The sequence below is a fragment of the Aquarana catesbeiana genome, linkage group LG01 (assembly GCF_042186555.1).
Source record: "Aquarana catesbeiana isolate 2022-GZ linkage group LG01, ASM4218655v1, whole genome shotgun sequence".
NCBI classification, from domain to species: Eukaryota; Metazoa; Chordata; class Amphibia; order Anura; family Ranidae; genus Aquarana; species Aquarana catesbeiana.
In genome coordinates, this window is record NC_133324.1 from 142,662,211 (window position 1) to 142,688,965 (window position 26,755).

The 26,755-nt window shown below is 41.0% G+C and overlaps 1 protein-coding gene across 1 annotated transcript in view; it reads right to left on the minus strand.

Annotated features, from left to right (window-relative positions):
• The window catches only part of LOC141135121 (baculoviral IAP repeat-containing protein 1-like), an 88,425-nt gene that overhangs the window by 2,916 nt on the left and 58,754 nt on the right, over positions 1-26,755 (minus strand). The window contains 4 exon segments of the mRNA XM_073624403.1: positions 5,339-5,503; positions 13,721-13,807; positions 20,874-21,035; positions 22,452-22,622. Coding sequence (XP_073480504.1) covers positions 5,339-5,503; positions 13,721-13,807; positions 20,874-21,035; positions 22,452-22,622 — 585 coding nt within the window.

The following is a 26,755-nucleotide window of genomic DNA, read 5'->3' on the forward strand; positions in this document are numbered from 1 at the left end:
TAACATATAATGAAATATATATATATATACACATATATTATACATGTGTATGCCCGCCCAAGGGTATAACTTTCTTTACTTTGCTAATATGGGCTCTAGCCCCACATCTTTTGTAGTCCTAGCAACGCCCCTGCCTGAGACAAAGAGATGTCTCCCAGAAATTCCTCCTCTGAAAGTGAGAATAAGCTCCATCAATCTGTCTGAGAAGGACCAATTGGAAACGGAGGATCCTCCTCCATCCAGGGGCATCCTAAAAGAAGGCAAAATAGGAACCGTAGACGGAGGAAAAGGAAAAAACTGTGGAAATACAAAGTGGCTGGGGACCCCAGAAACACGGAACACACCACCACCAGGAGTCAGAGAAATCATTGTTAGATGATCCTACATTACCCGGACCGGAAACAACCGGCCCAAGTGATATGAGGGTCATCAATTTATCTGACTTCCAGCTTCAAGATGGCTATCTGAATCTTTTGATAAAGGGTTTGTCCTTCTCGCCAACATCCAGGATGGACCATTTTGAAGTCTATAAAGATATATGTATATTTCTGAGAAAAGTATAATATAGGGGCCTCTGTTCAGGGGGGCAGACTGCCAATTCAGCCACTCAAGAAACCAATCCTATGGAGACAGTGGCTGTTAGTCAACTTGTCTCTCTACTAGAGGGGGCTGGATTATCGTTGGATGATAATGAATCGACTGAAACTATACCTTGGAGGCGGAGTCCAGATTTCAAAATTAGATCGACATCTATGCCCCAATTTCGGAAAAATAAATGGCTCTGTGTTTTCTTAGACCTTGTCCATGAGGACCTTCAAAAGGTAATTGGGTGGCCAACACCATAGACAATTTTTCCCCTGATGAACGCCAAGCATTAAAAGAACTCCAGGACGCAGAGAGGTTAGCAATCAAACCCAGTGACAAAGGAGGGAACATTGTTATTCTATCTATTGAAAAATATGAAAGCGAGGTTTACTATCTGACAACTATAAAAGACTAAACTCTAACCCCTTCCTACAATTGGTCGTGTTAATTAATGATAAGTTACAATGGGCTTTTGACGTTGATCTACTTACTAAAAAAGAGTTAAACTATTTGAGGGTAGATGACTTTAACATTCCGATATTTTATATTATCCCTAAGATTCACAAAAAGCAGGAGTACTCCCCAGGGAGACCAATTGTCTCGGCAATTAGAGGCCCATTGGAACGAGTATGTAAATACATAGACTCCCTGATTAAGGATCTGTGGGCACTTTGTCTTCTTATGTGAGGTACACTGGTGATGTCCTCAATAAAATCAAAGACCTGACCTTCCCGTGTGAGGTTCTCCTGGTTGGCATTGGCGTTGAATCTTTATACATGTCTATACCCAACGAATTAAATTCAAAATACTAACAATAAGTTACAAAGCCATCCACAACTCTGCCCCCAGCTACATCACTAACCTAGTCTCAAAATACCAACCTAATCGCCATCTCCGTTCCTCCCAAGACCTCCTGCTCTCTAGCTCCCTCATCACCTCCTCCCATATCCGCCTCCGGGACTTCTCCCGAGCCTCGCCCATCCTCTGGAATTCCCTACCCCATTCTGTCAGACTGTCTCCAAATGTATCCACTTTTAGGCGATCCCTGAAAACTTTCCTCTTCAGAGAAGCCTATCCTGCCTCCATCTAACAACTGCACTATTTTCTCCATTAGCTCATCCCCCACAGCTATTACCCTTTTGTATAACTTGACCCTCCCTCCTAGATTGTAAGCTCTAACGAGCAGGGCCCTCTGATTCCTCCTGTATTGAATTATATTGTACTTGTATTGTCTGCCCTAATGTTGTAAAGCGCTGTGTAAACTGTCGGCGCTATATAAATCCTGTATAATAATAATAATAATACCCCATGAGTGGGGTATTTCCACAGTATATCACTTTTTGGACACATTTTTCCCCACCATGGGTGCCCAAAATGAGTTCATTATCGAACTATTAGATATGGCCCTAAACAACAACTAATTCCAGTTCCTGGGCGCGCAACTGTCAGCAGATACGTGGTACATCCATGGGTGACCCTTGGGCGCCTGCCTATGCTTGCCTTCATTTGAGATGGTGGGAGGAGGAGGTGGTATACGCCTCATCGAAGTACCTTGGCCATGCTTGCACTTAGCTAAGGTACATCGACGACGTCCTTATGATATGGGAGGGATCTATGACAGAATTAACTGCATTCTTGGAAGAACTCAACCACAAAACCCGCAATATACATTTGACCTATGCGGTGGACCCCCATGAAATTTCTTTCCTTGACCATTCCATTAGGCTAGAGACGGGTAAACTGATAACTAAAACCTATAGAAAGCAAACAGCGGCCAACACCCTCCTCTCAGCTGACAGCCATCACCCACAACATTTGATACGGGGGATCCTGGTGGGACAGTTCCTCAGAATTCGCAGTAACTGTTCAACCGAAAATGACTATAGACGCAAATCTGACCTACTTTATAGTCGCTTCAGGGAAAAAGGGTACTCCCATCGAACTCTTAGAAGGACTCAAAGAATTGCTGGGCAGAGGACTAGAGTTGAACTTCTCAGTACCCAGACAAAGAAAACTGGTACATCAGAGGGCGCCATAAAATTGATCATACAGTATGGTGCACACTGGGACCAGATTATGAAAATTCTGCAGAACCATTGGCATATACTTACATGTTCGAAAGGTATGGAAACCTTTGTTGGCTCTAGACCATATATGGTGGCGATACGTGTCAAGAATCTCAATGACACACTTGTCCAATCAAAATATACTCGCCCCTCAACAGAAATTGGTTCACTGATCTACCTAAGTTGACAGGGATGTATCCCTGCGGACACTGTGGGATGTGTTGCTATGTTGAACGTTCAAAAGTTTTCACTGATTCTGACAGACGACACAAATATGAGATAAAACAGTTTATCAATTGCGCTACAGGGCGAGTGCTCTACATCCTGCAATGTCCTTGTAAAAAACAGTATGTGGGAAAAATCAAGTGCCAGCTTCGGGTGAGGTTTGGCGAACATTTAAAAAGCATTAAGCAAAAAGAGGATACTCCTGTAGCACAACATTTCTTACAGTGTCATGGTGGTACACCTACTGGTCTTAGAGTTATGGGATTTTTTGCTCTGAACCTAACTGACCGTAGAGGTGACTATGACACTGTATTACTACGTAAAGAAAAATCCTGGATATTTAAGCTAGGGACATTACAGCCTAAAGGATTAAACAATGAGTTAAGTCTCAAGGTTTTTTAAAGCCTTAGAGGAATATGATATCATCTTTGATCCCTAAATGGGAATATTTGATCTTCAGCTTCGGAATATTAACCTGGGGACTTAATCTCATTAAGCTTTATTTAGAATTTTGCAATTTGGAACCGTAACCTGTGTAGACATGAGACATGTATGAATGTATGAACAAACAGATTGATACTGCTGTAAACATTCAATTGTCTTTATTTCCCCTGTGTTTTAAATATGATATGTCACCACAAGATGGCCCTAGAATGAAGTTCTGACATTCTTGATGCTGATTGGGCATTTGCCCTTTAAAAAGACATGGATATTGAATGTCATACGTCCTGACAAAGCGCACGGTCACGTGTGCGAAAAGCTTTGATGTAGGCAGCGCCATCTCCACCCCATGCGTTTCAACAAGCGTGTGCTGCTTTGAACCGCTCTGCTCACATGGACTGATTGGATGAGCTCTTGGTACACTCACTCACTGACGGGTTCAGTGACCTGACGTATCTACATCTGACTGCTCGGTGGCTGTTTGAGATAAAGCCGATGTAACCAACACAAGGATATACTCCGGATGTGCCTATCGCTGACTGCAGCGTTGATAAAAGAGTATATCATCTCCATTGCAACAACAATCAGGGAGTTGTGGGAGACCACGGGCATTATCTTCATCCCGTTTTTGAACGGCTTGCTAGACAAGCTCTCAGCGATACGCTATACCATTTTCATGCTGGACTGCTAAGGCTATTAAGGCGCATAATGCTATTGACTGCTATTGTCTACACACGATCGGACTGTATTATCCCCAATACACTGAGGGACGTATCTGTCCGGTCTCTGCATGGTCCTTGGTATAAACATACCCCAGCTTTTCAGCTATACGCTGAGCAGTGCAAGTCAGTATCATTGGTTCCTGATCATTGTACCATGTTAGCTTGAGTGATTAACACAGCTGTTCATTTGAATTTTTCTACACAATTACTGCAACAGTCCTGACTGGGATATACTCTGTATGGACTACTTAACTGTTTAAATCGCTCCAACAGCTCCAGTCACTCCACTTGGTTATGCATGTGTGTATGCATGGGACCCGGTATTTGGCGCCTTAGTGTGACAACTTTGTCAACATTTTATTAGTAGAGTGTTTTTAATAGGGTATCCTGGGGGGGTTATTCCACTAGCATGGTGGAATCTCACCCCTAGTGTTACTGTTTACATCACAAATCATTTAATAAAGGTGGTTTTTCTATAAATACATTTTTTGATATACTGTGGTTGACCCCCGTTATTGCCATCTTCTGGGAAACATCTCTTTGTCTCAGGTCCTTGGTTTTGCAATCATTGTCCCGTCCATTTGACGAATAGGTGTTGATATACTTACCTACATGATACCAATGGTCACTGGGCCCTTTGCTCTATTTTATTTTTGTAAATAACTTGTAGGCACTGTGTATATCTCCTAAAATTGCACCATTTAGGAAATATTCACACTGCATGCAGCCAGGGACATCACCAGAGCATACCGTGCCAGACATTCAGAGCCCGTGCCGTAGCCGAGGGCTCCCCTGCACATGCACGGGAATGACGTCATTGTGGCCCCGTCCAACTTTATTTTTCTAGGAATTGGCAGCCTGTTCACTGTGACTGAGAATCCCTGGGGAGTTCCATGTGAATCTACAAACACTGTTTGTTTGAACTACATTACCCAGCATTGCAAATTCCTTCTGTGAGCATCGTTTAGATGCCTGGGCATCTGAGATCCCGAGCACTTAGTGACCCATACAAAGCGAAATATACTGAACAGCCTGCAGGCTTTTTCAAGAGAATAGGGTGTACATTTTTTAAGTCAAAATTAGTGTGTGCATTTTGGGCAAATATTCTTTTACTGTCCTCAGGATCTTAGTGCTGCCCTGTGTAAATCTCAGAGAGGGAGGTTGCACAGCAGAACATCATGTAACCATAAATTGCTTTAAAACTCACAAGTACTATCAAAAGTCTGCTAAACCTGGATGTACACCAATTTTGTGCATCCTCTGAAAGTTACACCCATATGCCAAAAAACAGGAACTCACCTAAAAGTGCAATGCTGCCATCATCTAGAATCCCCGTCATGACGAGGAACTGGAGGTTAGGCATTTTCGGAAATTGTTCAATAATTAGTTTAGCAGCATTATCTATTCCTGGTCCAAGTGGTAACCACAGCTTCTCCAGGCGAGTAAGATAACCCAGAGCAATTGCTGGAAGGAAATACATATTTTATTTTACATAGCAAGATCACCTAACACACCTAGCACAGAATTGTAAAATACATGACTATAAAATTACTAATTGTTATCGTAAATCACCATACTAAGAAATGATATTTAGGTATGATGTACATATGTATTGTGAAGAGATGTGGGGACTGGGAGCTGGAGGGGAAGAGGATCAAAGCTAAAAGCCCGCTCTGTATGGAATTGGGCCATTACTGGTAGAAGATTAGGTCAGTGTGCCAGCTCCAGGCCACACAAAATCTGTGGAGAGTCACTGATGTAAGAGGGGAGTGAATGCACCAAGGTAAGGGGGGCCACTCAAATAAATGTTCTCCCTTATATCAGTAACACCCCCTCCCATCCACCTTAGTGTATTCACTTTGCAGACTCTGATGTAAGGTGGTCTCTGGTCACCAAAGTCCCCCCCCCCACATCAGAGTTCCCAGCATTCCCCATTATATCAGAGTCTTCAGGGTTCCCCCTTACATTGCAAGGGAAAACTCTGATGTAAAGGGGAATGCTGCAGATCGTGATGTAAAAGCAAACTCTGTGGACTCTGATTTAAGGTGGGGGGGGGGCTCTGGTGACCAGGGACCACCCTACATCAGAGTTCCTCCTTACACCAGAGTTTGCAGCATTCCTCCAGACAGAACAGTCCACAGTGTTCCACTCTACATCAGAGTTTTCCTCAGCAATGTAAGGGCGAACCCTGTAGAGTCTGAGGTAATGGGGGATGCTACAGATAGGGTTGCCACCTTTTCTTCAAGCCAAACCCGAACACTTTACTGGTGCACATCATTTTTTTAGTATACACTATAGACAATAGGATTGCTAAAGATCTTGGAGTGGGAGTGGACGGGGGGGGGGTTAGTGAGATGGACAATGCTTCTAAACTTTTTTCAAGGAATACTTTGCCAACTGTATAAATGTTAGGTTAAATCAGCCCAGGAGTGGAGTAATGTGTACCTTATGGGGTTGGTGGTCATTGTAGATGGCCTGGGTATAATACAGGAGTGTTGCTAGAACTATACAAGACCTGGGGCACCATTGGGTACCCAAACTAGAGCAGTAATTTGTCACACACAGCGCATTGCTGGGCATGCTGGGCGTTGGCCCAATTGCGGTGAACAGTGAATGGGCTTAAAGGAGTATGGTTTAATAAATCAAACCTTGGTTAACTCATTAAATAGGCTTTGATTGCTGTGCCACAAGAATATGCATACCCATCAGCTCTATCATTTAAAAAAATATGAAATGCTACCATTACATATGATTTTATGTGCACTGAAAATAAACAGCTAACTCTTTGTCTGTTTGCGGGCTTTCTTGTGCATCATCTTTAGAAGAGACATGCAGACCAATTTGATGCAGTGTGCGGCGTATGGTCTGAGCACTGACAGGCTGACCCCTCGCCCCTTAAACCTCTGCAGCAATGCTGGCAGCACTCACGTCTTTTTCCCAAAGATAACCTCTGTATATGAGGCTGAGCAGGTGCACTCAACTTCTTTGGTCGACCATGGCAAGGCCTGTTCTGAGTGGAACCTGTTAGACTCCTGTACGGTCTTGGCCACCGTGCTGCAGCTCAGTTTCAGGGTCTTGGCAATCTTCCTATAGCCTAGGCCATCTTTATGTATAGCAACAATTCTTTTTCTTAGATCTTTAGAGTTCTTTGCTATGAGGTTCCATGTTGAATTTCCAGTGACCAGTATGAGAGAGTGAGAGCGATAACACCAAATTTAACAAACCTGCTCCCCATTCACACCTGAAACCTTGTAACTCTAATGAGTCACATGACACCGGGGAGTTTAAATGGCTAATTGGGCCCAATTTGGACATTTTTACTTAGGGGTGTACTCACTTTTGTTGCCAGTGGTTTAGACATTAATGACTGTGTGTTGAGTTATTTTGAGGGGGACAGCAAATTTGCACTGTTATACAAGCTGTACACTCACTACTTTATATTGTAGCAAAGTGTAATTTCTTCAGTGTTGTCACATTGAAAGATATAATAAAATATTTACAAAAATGTGAGGGGTGTACTCACTTTTGTGAGATACTGTATACATACACACTCGGATATATACACATGCTCAATTACGTACAGTACATGCGCACACACACACATACTGTATAGACACACTCAGATATATATACTAAGATACATGCACACACACATATACACACTCAGATATATACATACACACATATACACACTCAGATATATACATACACACTCAGATATATACTATACACACACAGATATATACACTCAGGTACATGCATACACACACTCAGATATATACTGTACATATGCTCAGTTATATACATGCATACACACATATATTTACATACTGAGATATATACATGCACTCAGATACACATAAACATGCATAAATACACTTGACACAACCACAACATACTGTGAGATGACTACATACATGATTAGTCTGGTAATGGGCAGCCAATTTCTCTCCTCCCCTCTCTGTCCTGCTGTTCACTCATATTCCGTGCAGCTCCTTCATCTTCCTGCCCACACACACTCACAGGTCGTCTCCAATAGATCGGTCTGCCAGAGTGAGCAGTCCTGAGTGTGCACCAGAAGTGAAACTATAAGCAAAGCATCAGAAAATGGGGCCAGGAGGTTCTGTATCCCTCCACAGAGAGAAACAAATCCCTTGTAACTAGGGCTGTTTGCATCCAGGCAATTACATACAGTATATGTAAAGATAGGTGAACTTCTGATACATGTTATGGATGCTAGATTCTGATCTGTTTTTATGGGAGTGTTGGAAGAATTTTTTAAGGGTGCCCTGGTGTCCGGGTGTCAGAAACCCAGACAAAGGATGCTAAAAACAGACTGTCCGGGTGAATCTCTGACAGGTGGCAAACCTAGCTACAGACCATGATGTAAAGGAGAACTCGGAGGACACTGAGGTAAGAAGTAATTCTGGGGACTCTTGTGTAAAGGGGGCTTTGGTGACCAGTTGTATTGTAGACTCTTGGTGCTGGCTGCTTATATATTTAATTTTCTTTTTTGATTCAGTATATATTTAATTAATTTTTTAGCGCAGCGTTTGGCCATTTGGCCCTTTTTTTCTCCACATCTACAGCATTCCCCTTTATATCAGAGTCCGCAGTGTACCCCTTTATATCAGGGCCCACAGAGTTCCCCCTTGCACTGTAAGGGGGGATGTAGGGGAGAACTCTTGGAACTCTTGTGTAAGGAGGAACTCTGATGGCCTCTGATGTAAGGGGGCACTCTGGTGTAAGGGGGAACAATGGGGACTCTTATGTAAAGAGAGATTCTTGGAAGCCTGATGTATAATGGATGGAAATGCTGGGGACTTTGATATAAGAGGGGACTCTGATGTGAACAGAGGGTTCATCCTGACTGGTGTACTCTATATACTCGTTTGTGTGTTACTTACACCTGACCCCTGCACTCTATACATTATGTTGTACATTACATAATCCTAACCATGATATTCATTGTCCCAACAGTTGCTGGTTTTAATGGAGCTCTTCTTAAGGCTGGGTTCACACTTATGCGAATTGGATGCAGGTTTCCCCACATCCAATTAGAGTGACAGGAGATTGTGACCGGCTCTCAATGGAGCCAGTTCACACATCACCGGGGCGGCCGCGGAGCGCATTGCACAGGGGACCTGTGAGTCTTTCGCTCAGTTTCAGGTCTGAATTCAGGCAAAAATTTGAGCCTGATTCATCTCTGAATGGAGAACAGGTACGCACCAGATCCCTGCTGTGAGCCGCATCTGTTTTAAGTGTGAACCCAGCCTTAATGTAGGCTCAGTCAGACAAAATGGATGCAATGGAAATGTTATATTTTAAAAAAATTATCCTTTGTCCTGATGTTTATTTGTGTCTGTGAGGCTGCCAGTTGTGGTACAGTAATTAGGAATATTTTGTGGGTCCAATGACTATGTTATGTATGTAGTTTATATAGCAGCTATGCACAGATTCTGTTCAATGATTCCCTTTAAACCCCTCCCACTCCCACTAAAATTTGGCCATACATAGCCACTGATTGCTGAACTTATTTTTCTGTTTTATACTAGTGTGGCCCAGGTCTTTCATTATCCTAGTCATGCTCACATTTTGTTACTCTGTTGTGAGTTTTTCATTGCAAAGGCAGAAGGTAATTAACATCTAAATGCTATGAAATATAGAAGAAAGAATGTTTAATCTTAGATTGTGGAAAGGGTTCTTTACTGTTTGAGCAGTAACAATTTGGAATTCCCTCCCCCTGGAAGTGGTACCAGGTGAGAGCGCCTACAACTTCAAAAAGCATTTAAATGTCTTCCCCGGGGAGCAGACTGTACAGGGTTGTGGGAATTGTTAGATAATAAAAATCTTACACACATATACACACAGGTTGAACTGGATGAAGCTGTGTCTTTTTTTCAACCGTATATACTATATACATTTCTGTGAGCTTTTAATTGTGCTCTGTTATTATTACCTAATATTACCTATTTTAGTGTTTTAACCACTTAAGCTCTGCAAGACTTTACCCCCTTCATGACCAGGCCATTTTTTCTATTCAACACTGCGCTACTTTAACTGGCAATTACATGGTCATGCAATACTGTACCCAAATGAGATTTATATAATCTTTTCACACAAACAAAGCTTTATTTTGGTGGTAATTGATCACTACTGGGTTTTGTATTTTTTTCGCGCTATAATAGATAAAGTCTGCTGTAAAACATATCCAATGAAAAAAAATTAATAATACAAATTTCATCAAAAATGTATTCTGCTACGTCTTTGGTAAAAAAAAAAAAACAAAACAAAAAAAAAACCAATACGTTTATATTAATTGCTTTTTGTGAAAGTTATAGAGTCTCCAAACGTTGGTATATATACTGGATTTTGTTTCTTTTATACTACTAATGGCGGCAATCAGCAACTTATAGCGGGACTGTGATAGTGCGGCGTACTAACTGACACTTAGTGGGAACTGACTGTCACTGACATCTCCAGTGACACTAATACAATGATCAGTGCTAATAATATACACGGTCACTGTACTAATGACACTGGCTGGGAAGGGGTTAACATCGAGGGCGATCAAAGGGTTAACTGTGTGCATAACAACTGTTAATGTGTGTACTGTGTGCTGTTTTTAACTAAAGATTGTGCTGGTTTTTACACCCTGCTTTGCAGGGAGGAAAAACAGTGGCACACCTCTGCTGTTTGTAGAGCCCTGTGTTGTTTAGCAACACAGGGCTCTCTCTTTTCATTTACTCAGCTGATCAGCAGGTGCTGATTGTACATTATTGGCCCAGGACCCACTGATCGGCTTGTGCTGCAACAAATGGTAGTTTCTGGGTGCACACACACATGTGGAAGAAAGCCATGATGTACAGGTACGTGATTGTGCCTGTACGAGCTGACCTATCACAGTAAATGTACTGCGGTGGATTGGCAAACAGTTAAAACAATCTACTGAGCTGGCCAGAACCAGCTCTTGAGGGAGTCTATTCCACATTTTCACAGCTCTTGCTGTGAAGGAGCCTTTCTGTATGCGAAGGTTAAAAGTACAGTAAAACCTTGGTTTGAGAGTAACTTGGTTTGAGAGCGTTTTGCAAGACAAGCAACATTTTTTCTGAAATTTTGACTTGATATACAAGTAGCGTCATGTCACAACTGTGTATAAAAGAGAAGAGAGACGCAGAAATACAATTATATTTAATGAAGGTACAACATTTAGCAACTCACATGACTGATGATTAAAACAGGCACATCTAAGTATGCAGGCATCCGGGGTAAAGATGTCTACATAGACCATCCTCCTCATTGCTTTCAGATCGCTCTACTTCCGGGTAGTCTTCCCGGTCAAGATTGCAGACAGCTTTACCCCGGATGCCTGCATACTTAGATGTGCCTGTTTTAATCATCAACCATGTGAGTTGCTAAATGTTGTACCTTTAATAAATGTAACCATATTGCTACACTTAGAGGCGCCTCTCTTCTCTTGTATACTATGTAGCTCCTGCTGGAATTTGCTTCTAATCCCCTTTTGGAGGCTGCCATTTGTGGATGGACATTTTATAGTTCCTTTTATATGGACTATAAACTGAAGGACTTATGAATGGTTGTGGAACGAATTATTTGAGTTTTCATTATTTCTTATGGGGAAATCTGCTTTGATATACAAGTGCTTTGGATTACAAGCATGCTTCCGGGACGAATTATGCTCGCAATCCAAGGTTTTACTGTAGGTGAAAAACTCTACACCAAATTCACTATATGGGCCACTTATATATTTATACATGTTGATCATATCCCCCCTTAATCTCCTCTTCTCCAGAGTGAATAAATTCAGTTCCTCTAATCTTTTCTCATAGCTGAGCTCCTCCATGCCTCTTATCAGTTTGATTGCCCTTCTCTGCACTTTCTCCAGTTCCCCGATATGCTTTTTGTGAATTGGTGTCCAAAACTGAACTGCATATTCCAGATGAGGTCTTACTATTGATTTGTACGGGGACATAATGATATATCTCTCTCTGCAGTCCATGCCTCTTTTAATACAAGACAGTATTTTGTTCGCTTTAGAAACTGCAGCTTGGCATTGCATGCTACTATTAGGCTCATGATCTACCAAAACCCCCAGATCCTTCTCTGCCATTGACTCCCCAGCTGTTCTCCTGCTAGTATGTATGATGCATTCATGTTCTTAGCCGCCTATTGCATGACTTTACGATTATCAACATTAAACCTTATTTGCCACAATTGCCCAAAATAAACAGTGTATTGAGGTCAGCTTGTAAGTTGGAGACATCCTGTAAGGACCTTATTCCACTGCAATGGAATTGCACAGAGCAGCACCGAACTTTCCCTTCTCAGGTCTTGTTGGTGATCCTGGCTTTTCCCCTTCACAGAGTGCCCACATAGAAGGGCACTTTCTATAGGGGCACTTCTGCAGGCTTGCTCCCGAGCCTTGCTGTCTGCGTCTAATCGATACAGTCGGTAAGATTCAGCCCTTACCCCTCGCTCCCTTATCACTAATTGTGATTGACAGCAGCGAGATCCAATGGCTCCCGCAGTCTCAGCAAAGCCAGTGAGACCAGTAAGTGAGGGGAGAGAAAGAAGAGGTGCAGATGTGCACAGCGTTGGATTGAATGAGGGCTCAGATAAGTAAAATGCAAGGAATGCATTAAGGTAAAAAAAATGTGGCTTTAACCACTTTAAACAATTTCAAATGCATGGCAAGCACAAAGTGAACACAGAACAAACACATTTCAAGTGCTCATGTACATTCAACCTAAAGCTGATATCACACCTGCAAACCCGTTGCTCATGAAAATTTACCAGCAACAGCTTTAACCACTTGCTTACTGAGCACTTAAACCCCCCTCCTATCCAGACCAATTTTCAGCTTTCAGCGCTGATGCACTTTGAATGACAATTGCGCGGTCATGCTACACTGTACCCAAATGAAATTTTTATCATTTTTCCCCACAAATAGAGCGGGTGGTAATTGATCACTTCTGCGGTTTTTATTTTTTGTTAAAAAAATTTTAAAAGACCGAATTTAAAAAAAAAATTGCAAATAGGTAATTTTCATCTTCATAGATGTACGCTGATTAGGCGGCACTGATGGGCACCGATAGGTGGCAGTGATGGGCACTGATGGGTGGCAATAATGGGCACTGATTGGTTACACTGATAGGCAGCACTGCTAGGTGGCACTGGTGGGCACTGTGGGCACTGGCAGGTGGCAATGGCAGGTGGCACTGGCAGGGGGTACTGGTGGGCACAGATGAGGCATAATTGCCTCTTCCTCTTCGGAAACAATGTCCCTTGCAGATAAGCCAGTAATCGGCTTTTTTCTCCTCCAATTACCAAGCTTTTGTTTATATAATGTGATCAGCTGTCATTGGCTGACAGCTGATCACATGGTCAGGGGCCGGGACCGGCCCCTTGCTCGGATCTGTGATCACCGGAGTCTCAGTGGGGGCGCGCGCACAGGGGAGGCCGTCATATGACGGCCACCCGGAAATTTAGGTCCGCACTGTGGCCGTCATTTGGCTATAGCGCGGAAGCCAAGAGGTTAAATAGCACAGTGAAATGTCAACTGGACTTTCCAATAAGGAACAAAAAGTTTATGTGGGGCATACAACAATTATGTTCTAGATACGATTAAAAAAAAAGAATAGAAAAAAACATATACTATACCAAAGCACTCAGAAATGTCTGTTCCGAAAATGTGTTGGCGGTCCAGATTTAGAACTGTTAAAGATGTAAAATATTTCAATTCTTCAGCTGTTAAGAGGCCAAGGAAAACAAATATATTAAAATGGAAAAAGAAAACTAGTATTTTGACTGGAAAAAAGAGAAATAAAACTTAGAAGGGAAAATATAATGGCTCGGTATAGTGATTAGCTTTGGGTTTAAGTTGACCATGAGTTCACCCAAACCTAAGCTGTTTGCAATTTGCTGAATGGACAAACTAGCCAGATTTGGCTGCCTGGATCATAACAACCAATAACTCTGTGCAGCCTGCCTGCATCCTAGGAACTGATGCTCTGTGCCATTAGTTGCCAAGATGCAGGTGGCTTAGTGTTATTGTTTGCATCTGCATGTTGTTGGGGGGTATCCTTGGCAATAGTGTGGGAGGATACAATAACCTGAGTTATGAATATTTTTCCTTGTCAAAAGAAGTTTATTGAGTATACAATGTTATAAAGATACATAAAGTAAGTTTACAAGGATCTATAAAGTAAGCTCATTGTTTTACAGTAGGGTTTATATAGGTAAATATCATGAAATTTCAAATATTAAACATTGGGTTTACGTAAACCTAAATTAAAGATATATATCATTTCCTTAGTTACTTTTGTAGGTATTTAAATGATTTATACCTACTATACATATTGTTTACAAGTAGAGTGTATATACGTCAAATAAATTCTGATAATGAGCTTTAATCGTAAGGTGGAGAAAAGGAAAGAAAAAGAAGAAAAAGGGTTGAAAGGTAGAGGTATGGTCCACAAGGTTGTCCCGCTCGTCAGTTTATTATTCTTTTTAGTTCTCTTTGAAGCCTTAGAATGGGTGTCTCTGTAAGTCATTTAATCTGTTACCATGGCAACAGGACAGAGTCATTGAAGTTTGACAGGAACTGTTGTTTTATCCAAGGATGCCAAAGTTTTTCAAATTTTGGAATTTGATTTTGATCGATGGCTACCATCTTAGCATGGGACATTGTATTATTCATTCTGTGAATTGTTTCTGCTAGTACCAATGTAGGAGATTTCCATGCCTTGGCCACTGTTTGTTTTGCAGCCGTTATTAGTTGGATCATAAGTTTGAATTGAGAGAGTGTTAACCATTCCGGTTTTAGATTAAGTAAAGTTAAATATGGATCTGGTTGTATTATTTTTTTAAATATTTTAGATGCAATTACGAAGACTTCCTTCCAGAAGGTTTGGATTACTGGGCACGTCCACCATATGTGTAAATATGTGCCTATTTCTGGGCATCCTCGAAAACAAAGAGCTGAGGTATTAGGTGAATATTTTGCCACTCTAGCGGGTACAAGATACCAGCGAGTTAGGACTTTATAATTTGTCTCCAGTGCTAAGATGTTGGGTGAAGATGACTTAGATGTGAGCCATATGTTAGACCAGTCCGTGTCTTCTAAAGTTCGTCCCAGATCCTCCTCCCACCTCTGAACGTAAGAGGGTCTATTAAGATTTGCTACTCCATATAATTGATTATAAAGTGATGAAATTGTACCTTTAGCAAATGGATCTTTTGTACAGATTGATTCAAAAATGGATAATTGGGATAATGGTGCATCCCCCTTTAGGAATGGTGTATAGAAATTTTTGATTATTTGGAGATATCTAAATATCTCAGAGTTTGGTAGATCATATTTTTCTCTAAGCGATGGGAATGAAAGGAATGATTTAGATGCTATGAAGTCATTTAGTGTCTGAATGCCTGATGTTGTCCAAGCTTTAAAAGAATTTGGGTAAATCCATGCTGGATAAAAGGCCGGATTTCTGATAAAAGAAAGGAGAGGATTGTGTGGAGATTGTAACTGATATTTGTTTTTTAGTTTATCCCAGACAGATAAGAAGTGTTTAGTTATGGGATTATGAATTTTAAAGCGGTCTTTAGGATCAAGCCATAATAAATTTGATATTAATAGAGGGTCATTTTCTGAAGCCTCTATAAATACCCATAATGGGATTTCCTGTTTTGCATGGTATTTGGACAGACTGGCCAAATGTGCTGCTCTGTAGTAGTTAGTAAAATTAGGGTATCCCAGGCCTCCTTTATTTTTGGGAAGATGTAGTGTGTGTATAGGTATACGTGGTTTAGAAGAGCCCCATATAAACGAAGTTGCTCTTTTTTCTACTATTCTCAAAAAATAGGAAGGAATTGGAATAGGGAGGACTCTGAATAGATAAAGCAATTTGGGTAGAATAGTCATTTTGATTGCATTAATCTTCCCTATCCAGGATAAAGGAAGTTGCGACCATTGTTTTATTAGATTTGTGATCTGTCTTAATATAGGAGGATAATTGGTTGAGAATAAGTCAGAATGAGATGCTGTTAAATGAATTCCAAGATATGGGATTGATTTTTCTGCCCATGTGAATGGGAGTGCAGCCCTAGCCGGGATCAATTCCATGTCTGTGAGTGAAATATTAAGCATTAGGCATTTCTTAGGATTAATCATAAGGCCGGATAGGGCTGCAAATCCATCAAGAGCTGGTATTAAGTTAGGACCAGAGACCTGTGGTGATGATAGAAAAAGTAATATATCGTCTGCAAATATACATAATTTGTGTGTAATACCTCCTACTTCAATGCCAGTTATAGTTTGGTTTGTTCTGATGTATTGGGCCATGGGTTCGAGTATAAGGGCAAATAATAAGGGAGATAATGGGCAACCCTGTCGGGTACCTCTTTCGATATTAAAGGCTTCAGATTTGTATCCAGCATATTTTATATAGGCTTTGGGTTTATTATATAATGCTTTGATCCATGTTAAAAAGTGGGGTCCAAAACCCCATTTTTGTAATGAATATTGCATATATTGCCAGGATACTGTGTCAAATGCCCTCTTAATATCGAGAGATAGAAAACATAAAGGGATTTTCCGTTTTTTAGCAATATGTGCCAATAACACTGCCCTGCGTATATTATCGCCTGCCTGTCTATTTGGCATGAAGCCTACTTGATCTCTATGTATTAATTTTCCTATAATGCTATTAAGGCGTTTTGCTATTATTTTTGCTAATAATTTAATATCGAGGTTTAACAGAGAGATAGGCCGATAATTCACACAGGAAGTATCATCAGAAAGGGGTTTTGGGATCATACAAACAATTGCCATTAGTGTTTCTTGCCGAAAAGAATGTCCATCTAGAAGTTTGTTAAAAGTTTCAGTGAGAATGGGAGAGAGTATTTCTGAGAATGTTTTATAGTATAAGTAGCCGTCTGGGCCTGGTCTTTTGTTAAGTTTTAGGTCTTTTATGGCGTTAGCAACTTCATCTATAGTTATAGGCTCATCCAAACTGCTTTTTTGATTCTGAGATAACTCAGGTAAGGTTATTTTTGAGAAGAAGGATTCAGCCTCTGTAGGATTAAATTCATTGTTTGTCTTGTATAAAGTTGCGAGATGTGAGTGAAATTTATGGACTATTTTAACTGGATTACAAGTGTAAACATTTTTTGATAATTTCAAACGTATTGGTTTGAAAGATTTGTTAGTTGAATTTAATGCCCGAGCCAAATATGTACCTGGTTTGTTTGTATTCATGTAGAAATTGTGTTTGGAGCGTTTGAGGGATTTATCAACTGACTCAGTGAGAAATAGATCGTATTCCAATCTAGATTTTTCCAGATGAGATTTTGTACTCTGAGATGGATTATCTTGAAATGATATGTAGGCTGCATTAAAATTGAGTTCTAGTTTTTTTGCTAGATTTTTGCGTTCCCGTTTAAATAGTGCCATTTGTCTTTGTATTGTACCACGCAAGACAGGCTTATGAGCTTCCCACAGTGTTATTGGGGAGATGTCTGTTGTATTATTAATTGATATGTATTCTTTTAAAGCTTGTTCAATGGCCATCTGATGTAGTGGGTGTTTGAGCATTATGTCCGGTAAGTACCACGTTGGGTCATGCGCTTTTGGTATGGCTGAGGCTATAGTAGTGTATACTGCATTATGGTCAGACCACGGAATCGGAATTATATCTGATGCAATAATTTCTGGTATCATTCCTATTGTTAGAAAAATATGATCTATTCTGGTGAAGGTTTGATGAGGGTGCGAGAAATAAGTGAATTTCTTTTTCATTGGGTTACTTTCTCTCCACGAATCTACCAGATTGTATTTGGAAAGAAGTTGAGAAAAAGGTAATCTAGAGGTTATTTTGGATGGTGTAAAAGGTGATTTATCTAGAAATGGGAGGAGGACCTGGTTCGAATCCCCACACATTATCACTGTTCCTATTTTGTGTGTATTAATCACTTGTAATATATGTGAGAGGAATGGTGTAGGTTGTTTGTTAGGAGCGTAGTAGGAAATCACCGTGATTGCTGTATCCATTATATAACCCATGAGTATCAGGTATCTACCTTCTGGGTCTTTAATTTCTGATGATAAGGTGAATGGTGTGGATCGGTGAAATGCAATTAGAGTTCCCCTTTGCTTGGCACAGGCAGAAGCCGTGTAAATTTGTTGATAAAAAGGAGAAATATATTTTGGAGTAGAATCTTTGGTGAAGTGTGTTTCTTGGAGGCATACTATGTGAGCCTTCTTGTTATGGAAAGTATGGAAGGCTTTGGTCCTTTTTTGAGGGACATTTATTCCCTGAACATTCAGGGAAAGTATATTCAGTGGTGCCATGGCAATAGATCAAATAGTTTTGACTTACTTTTTGTTATGCAGAGCTGACTGCGCAGATCAACCTGTGTGGACTGAAGAGATGAATAGATAGAAAAGAAACCAGTGAATTCTGGAGTAAAGAGTAAACAAAAAACATATGAGATTAGATGATACATTGTATAAATTATTTTTTGCAAGTAATCACAATTTACCCGTGAAAGAGAATAAATATCTCTCTCAGGGGAATAAGTGCCTTCGTCACACTCCCACATAATATGGTTGGGAGAATGAGGAGGGCTAATGGGGGTACACAGATCTTCCGCTTACAGGAGAGAAGTGCTATGTCAAAAGACATCAAAATGATGTTTCATTAATTGGAGTGCAGAATATAGTTTTTGTTGAAATTATTTATTCCAGGGTGGTTGTATATGGTTAGTCTTGCCCTAGGCTAAATAATTCAGTTAGAAAGGTACTGTTAATAACTTTGGTATTAATGAAGATAGTTTGAATTATTTTGGGATTTTAACCCTTTTAGAGTAAACAATTACATATTTTATTCATATGTAACTGTTTAGATATGTTAACTCATAAAATTGAGGTTGTATTGCTTCAGATTAGAATAAACAAAAACATAATTCTAGGAACTAGTTAGGTAATAATATATTTGTTTTAAGAAAAGAAAGAAAAAGCTTCCATTACTTCTGGATTATTGAACATATTTGTCCTAAAAAGTAATAAATCTATTGTTATTACCTGATAATATATAACTGAACAAGAATTTCCTTATTTCACTTATATATTCTAAGGCTATATGAATCAGAAGTAATAAGAAATATAACTGGAATGTAACATGATCCCACACAGTGTGTGACTATCAGAATGCAGTTACATTCAGTTATAAATATAGGTTTTTTATAGAGAACCATCTCTTAGTATAATAAATGAAGAGATATCAGGAATTAGGATGTCAGTCCATTGAATCTTCTTGGTCCATGGATGATGTGGCATAATGGCCTCTTTTGTGAGAATGATGATTCCCATTTTGTTCTGAAATTTTCTGGGTGCTGCCTGAAGGTGAAGATGATGCCATTCTTCTGCGTGTGGGAGTGTTGCTGCTTGTGGGTTCTGTCAGATTTAATTTTAAAAGGGTTTGTTGTAGTTCATCTGCTGATCTGCTTCTGTAAATTGTACCTTGGTAGTTAAATCTGACTGAAAAGGGGAAGCCCCATTGATACATAATGTTGTGGCGTTGCAGTTCCATTAGTTGGGGTTTCATGGATCGTCTTTTAGTAATAGTAAGTTGGGATAGGTCAGCAAAAATTTGATAATTGTGTCCTTGAAAATTAAGTTCCTTTTTTTCTCTTGCAGCATTTAGTATTTGTTCTTTCGTTCTGTAATAATGAAATTTTGTGATTATATCACGTGGGGGTCCATCTTTCTTTTTGGCTGTGAGGGCTCTGTGTACTCTGTCCAGTTCTAAACGTTCAATAGGGATATCTGGCTTTAGTTCTTGTAATAGAGCAGTAATAGTAGATTGCAGGTCTGTCACAGTTTCAGGTATTCCCTTTATGCGCAAGTTTGAACGTCTGGCTCTATTTTCGTAATATTCGAGCTTAGTTTGAAGTATTAAATTCTCTTTTTTTAATTGTTCCAATTCTGTTATATTTTCTTGGGTTGTAATTTCAATTTCATCCATTTTTATTTCTAGGGCTGCGGTGCGGTTTCCCAGCTCTCTTATTTCTTTGGTTAGGCTTTTTGTTATTTGGTCTGAGGTTTGTTTTAAAGCCTTATGAAGCATCTTTTCAAATTGTAATAATATTACTGGGGATACTGAGGAGGCTTGTGCAGAAGTTTGTGAGAGGATTTGTTCTGTATCTGACTCAAATGGAGAGTCTTGCTGTGACATTTTCTGTCTGTGAGAGGGCCCTGATGCTGTATCTTGTGAGGTGACTGGAGCTGCTTCAGCTGCAGTGAGTGCCTGGGAGCTCTTTGTGAGGTGATTTTTATTTCTGCCACGGTTTCCTCCCAGTACCATATTTCCTGCCCAAACTTTCACAGTTTGTTCCCAGGGGCAAAAAGGTTCAAATGAATACTTTTTGAGCCTGCAGGCTCCGCTTTGTCCTTCTCTTCTCTCCTCAGCGGTGTGGAGCTCTAACAATGCATGTCTGCTCCGCTAGGCTCCGCCTCCTGCCCTCCCGAGTTATGAATATTTTTATCTTCCTGACCCTAGGAGTTTTATTGCTATCAGTGCATGCTGAGGAATGATAAAAATATTTGGGGGACCTTCTGAAATCTTTCTTATATTCCAGGCTCTGCCTGGGATGGGTGTATGCTAAAGCTATTACTAACTTTCCATGTATGTTAAAGCTAATGCTAACTATTCATGCAACCTGGGGGTCATCATTTGCTGCCTAGGGGTGTGGTGCGTTAGACAAGAACTATAAATGATAAATTACCTGTTGTGATTTTTATCAAATACATTACCTAGAAAATCCATGTCTTCTTCCAGGAGAATCGATCCAAAGAAGCTCAATTCCTTTAGCTTTCTGCATGTTAAAAGTGACTTCATTATGCCCTTAAAATCTGGATAATATTCAAAAGATAAGTGCAGAACCTCCAAATCTGCAAAGTTTTGGATAAAGCCAGCTGTAAAATAATATAGGTGATTAAGTATATTGTGTGTGTATATTAGATTTTATAAATGAATGCCATTATTATTACATTTAAAGTGTCACTAAACCCAGGACCCTGCATTCACTATATCTGGTCTCCCACAGTACACAGAACATGGAAATGCAATTATTTTGGTAAATACAAACTGCTATATAGCAGTATATAGCAGTCCTGTGAATTATATCAGTGTCCGGTTAAAGCTTGTAGGAAGAGTTTTCATTCTCCTCTGACTGTCCTATGAGGCTGCAGGACCCCTGACCCTCTGTTTGGACAGTGCTGATTGGCCCTGTGCTGATCACATGCACCCTCCCAAGAAAAAAAAAACTCTCTAGCTATACACACTAAACTGAGCATGTGCAAAGTGACTTCAAAGACTCTGTACTATCAGGAGATAGATTGGGGACTGTGGAAGAAGGGGAGGCTCAGAGAAGATGGGATCAAACAGCCTTTTTACACACTATGCAGGATTAACCCCTCAGGTTCCACAGTGAGTATAACAAGCATGCTTTACTTCATATACAGACTGATTTTAATGTTGTAGGTTTAGCAATACTTTAAGTAAAATGAACAACAATAGCTTTAAGTTGTGTCTTCCCCCTCAAGTGTTTATGTACCCTCTCCGGTGGCTGGTAAAAATCTAGAGCCGGTGCAAAATCTCATTTATGGGACATCAATGTGCAGGCAGTATGGCACTAGATTTTACTGGTTGGGCTGCAGAGAATGAAGAAGCGAACATGCATTGCCAGAGAGGATAAACATTTTGAGGGAAAAAGACATAATCCTGTATTGAGGGGGCTAGGAAGAGGGCTGGGCAAATATTTTGTAAAACCTAGGTTGAATAAAATATTTCTAATTTTAAAATAAATTGGTTCAGGATCAAGATTTTAAAATGTTTATTTGAGTCAAGGAAGTTAGAACAAATTGAATGTTTGTTTTTGTGTTTAGGTTTTGGAATGTCATAAGCCAAGGACTTATGCTGGCCATACACTATACGAAAAATCGGCCGAAAAATCGTTCATATAGACACTTTGTTCGTTTTTCGGCAAGTTAATGGGCACAAATTGATAATCGTTTGTGACGTTTTTGTGGAAAAAAAATGAACGGGAAGTTTGGAAAATTTCTGCCGAACGTACGATAAATTGCAAGGTTAATGTGCTTCCCGTCCGAACTGTCTGCACTAGGTATATGTAAAAAAATGAACAAAAAATTATTTATTCATGTCCACTGAACAATTTATCGGTCATTACATGATGGCACGATCGTTTGCGGTCACGGTCAAACGTTCGTTTTTCAAAAATGTGTTTGGCCGATTTTTCTTATAGTGTATGGCCAGCATAAGTCATTTTATATCGAACTGTGGTCTATTTAGCATTTATTTCATACACTTACCAAATTTTGTTGATTTGCTGCTATATCCTGTGCAATCAAAAGCAAGTGTTTTCATTTTATGCAGTGTTTCAAATTCTTCTGGCAAGTGGTCTAACACTTCAGGGTTTCCCGGGAGATGCAATGTAATTTCATGTAGGTTTACAAACGTATGGATGTTACGAATCAGAAGCTCTACAAAATAAACTGCATGATTAGAAATACAGATTCTCAATGGCATATATATACACTCACCGGCCACTTTATTAGTTACACCTTGCTAGTACCAGGTTGGACCCACTTTTGCCTTCAGAACTGCCTTAACCACTTGCCGACCGCTTCACGAACACATACGTCGGCAGAATGTACCTGTACGTTGCATTGAAAAGCCGCCATGCGGGCGCGCACCCGCCGCGAGCTCCATGACCGTGTCCGCGGGACCTGCAGACTCAATGTCTGCCGGTGTCCCGCGATTGTGTCATGGAGCTGCAGAAGCGACGCAGTTAGAGCGACGCAGTGCCGATTGGAAAAAAATGGCCCCGTCATTGGGCAGCCAATTCTTCCAGGGCTGAAGTGGTTAAAGCAGAGTTCCACCTGTAAATTTTTTTTTAAAGTCAGCAGCTACAAATACTGCAGCTGCTGACTTTTAATATAAGGACACTTACCTGTCCAGGGCGCCTGCAATGTCCTCCCCCGAAGCCGACCAGTCTTTGGCTCCAGACGCAGACATTCTTACTAAGGGAAACAGTAAGTGAAGCCTTGCACGAGTTGTGCTGCACAACCTGAATGGTCCCTGCTGTCTTCTGGGACCTCTGGGTCTCCCAGAAGACAGCGGGGGGAAGGAGGAGGGGACGGACATGATGTAGTTCGCTGCAGAAAGTGCAGGGATCTATGCCCGGAAGTGGGAGCAGATACCTGGATTTGACATGTATCTGCCCCCCCTGAAAGGTGCCAAATGTGATACCAGAGGGGGGGGGGAATCCGATGAGTGGTAATTCCATTTCTGGCTGGAACTCCAATTTAATCCTTTGTGGCATAGATTCAACAAGGTGATGGAAACATTTCTTAGAAATTTTGCTCCATATTAAAATGATAACATCATGCAGTTGCTGCAGATTTGTCGGCTGCACATCCATGATGCAAATCTCCTGTTCCACCACATGCCAAAGGTCCTCTATTGGATTGAGATCTGGTGACTGTGGAGGCCATTGGAGTACAGTGACCTCATTGTCATGTTCAAGAAACCAGTGGTGAGATGATTTGAGCTTTGTGACATGGTGCATTATCCAGCTGGAAGTGGCCATCAGAAGATGGGTACACTGTAGTCATAAAGGGATGGACATGGTCAGCAACAATGCTCAGGTAGGCCGTGACATTTAAACAATGCTCAATTGGTACTAAGGGGCCCAAAGTATGCCAAGAAAATATCCCTCACACCATTACACCACCAGCCTGAACCATTGATACAAGGCGGGATGGATTCATGCTTTCATGTTGTTTATGGCAAATTCTGACTCTACCATCTGAATGAAATCGAGACTCATAAGACCAGGCAAATTTTTTCAAACCTTCTATTGTCCAATTTTGGTGAGCCTGTGCAAATTGTAGCCTCAGTTTCCTGTTCTTAGGTGACAGGAGTGGCACCTGGTGTGGTCTTCTGCTGCTGTAGCCCATCTGCTTCAGGGTTCGATGTGTCGTGCATGCAGAGATGGTATTCTACATACCTTGGTTGTAACGAGTGGTTATTTAAGTTACTGTTGCCTTTTTATCATCTCAAACCAGTCTGCCCATTCTCATCTGACATCAAGAAGGCATTTTCCTCCACACAACTGCTACTCACTGCATATTTTCTTTTTTTCAGACCATTCTCTGTAAACCCTAGAGATGGTTGTGCGTGAAAATCGGCTCAGACTCAGACCGGCCTGTCTGGCACCAACAACCATGCCACATTCAAAGTCACTTACATTCCCTTTCTGATGCTCGGTTTGAACTTCAGCAAGTCATCCTAACAACACCTAGATGCCTAAATGCATTGATCTGCTGCCATGTGATTGGCTGATTAGCAATTTGCTTTACCAAGCAATTGAACAGGTATACCTAATCAAGTGGCCGGTGAGTGTATATCCATGTTTTTATAACTATATCTGCTTTATTTCTACATACTTACTATATTTAGGCCTAAAATATACATTTTCAGAAACATTTTTAAATTTTTTATTCCGGTAAATGAGATGTTGCATGTAAACAGTTCCTATAGGCATTGATGGGCAGCAGTGATGGGCATTGATAGGCAGCACTGATAGGCGGCACTGATTGCCAGCACTAATGCGCACTAATTGGTGGCACTTATGAGCACTAATTGGTGGCACTTGTGGGCACTGGTTGCTGGCACTGGTGAGCACTGATTGCTGGCACTTTTGGCACTATATTGTAATCAGGGCACTGATGATCAGTGCCCTGATTACATGTGTAGATGTCCCCCTGCGAGGAGATGCCGCTGATCGGCTCTCCTCACCACACACTCCGTCAGTGTGAGGTGAGGAGCGCCGATTACTGGCATCTCCGTGTTTACATGTGACCGGCTGTGATCATTGGACACAGCCGATCACATGGTCAAAGAGCCATGGCTCTTTACAGAGATCGGGGTCACGCTGTGTCCTAGCAGGCACGCGAGAGTGGCCGTTCTGGGATGACGTCATATGGCGTTGTCCCACAACGAGAGCCACACTGCCCTTCCGTCATTTGACGGTGGGCGGTCGGCAAGTGGTTAAACGATTTTTTTTCTTCCACCACAGGTGAAAGGAAAGAAAAGTGTTTGATTTCCCCATTAACACAGTGAGTGTTGATGGGAATCTCTCCTGCAGAGCTATTGTACTCTGCCGGCAGGGAGCCTTCCCTGCTTCCAGAACACAATGATCACTGCTAGCAGCTATAGCCACCAGCAATGATCACATGCAAGAAATCAGACAGGCTGCTGAAGTACTGAAGTTGATCGACTTTAGTATAACCAGCCTGCCTATAGATGGATCGAATGAGATCCATCTGTGGCCAGCTTTAGTAAATATAATTACTTGCTGTGCTAATTTACAGAGCATATATAAAAGCACTTACGCTTTAATACAGGCAATGGAAAGCTTTACACTTTTTTGCATACACTGCATGCCAGTCCCTAAATTCTGGCATCTACTGTATGATTTCAAGTGTGATTTACACCCCGCCGGGTAGACTGATTCTTTTGGGAAGAGGCAGTATCACAGAAAATCTAAGTAAATTTGTAGATCTACACCTTAGACCCCACGTCACTAATCTTCCCTTATATATTAGGGATACAATCTATGTATTAAAAAACCTAGAGGGTATTCATCTTTCTTCAGAGACACTGCTGGTAGCTATAGACGTTGAGGCGTTATACAGCTCTTTCCCCCACCATCTTGGTATTGCAGCAGTTAAACATGTTCTGTCACAGTCTCATAAAGATCACTGGAAAATCCATTCATTTGTAACTAGGGCACTAGGGTTCATCTTGTCACACAATGTTTTCACATTTGACAGTTTCCATTTTCTCCAGGTGCAGGGCGTGGCGATGGGGACGTGCTGTTCCCCATCATACACTAACCTGTACCTGGGGGAATGGGAACGTTGCTTCCTTGCTGATGAGGGCTTGTCCTCTCTGACCAACCACATCACCACCTGGTTCCGCTATATAGATGACATATTTCTTATCTGGGAGGGCTCACTTCAAGCTCTCAACGACTGTATGTTAGCTATTAACAAAAACAATTTTAATTTAAGTTTCACAATGTCACATAGCCAATCTATGATTATATTCCTGGAAGTAAATATTATCAAAAATGAGGATGGTAGTCTCTCCAGTGGCCTTTACCAGAAGTCCACTGCGGGAAACACCATCCTGCACACTACAAGTGCACACCCACAACCATTGGTGCAGTCCATCCCCTATAGCCAATACTATAGGCTAAAGAGAAACTTCTCAACAGACGAGACCTTTCTTTTGGAAGCTGGCTTGTTGAAAAATAGACTGCTCAATCGTGGATACTCCCTTACACGTCTGAAAAAGGCCTTTAAGCAGGCAAATAATCAATCTAGACTGGATTTACTCTTTTCCAGCAAAAAAGAGATGAAACCCCAGACTACTCGCATTATTCCAAGATTTAACAAACAACACAATGCAGTGAGAAGGATAATTGCAAAATATTGGCAACTATTACAAATAGACCCTACTCTAAATCCTCATATACCATCTTATCCAGCCGTCACCTATCGAAAAGCTAAATCTCTGAAAGATCAGCTTGTCCAAAGCGAGTTTG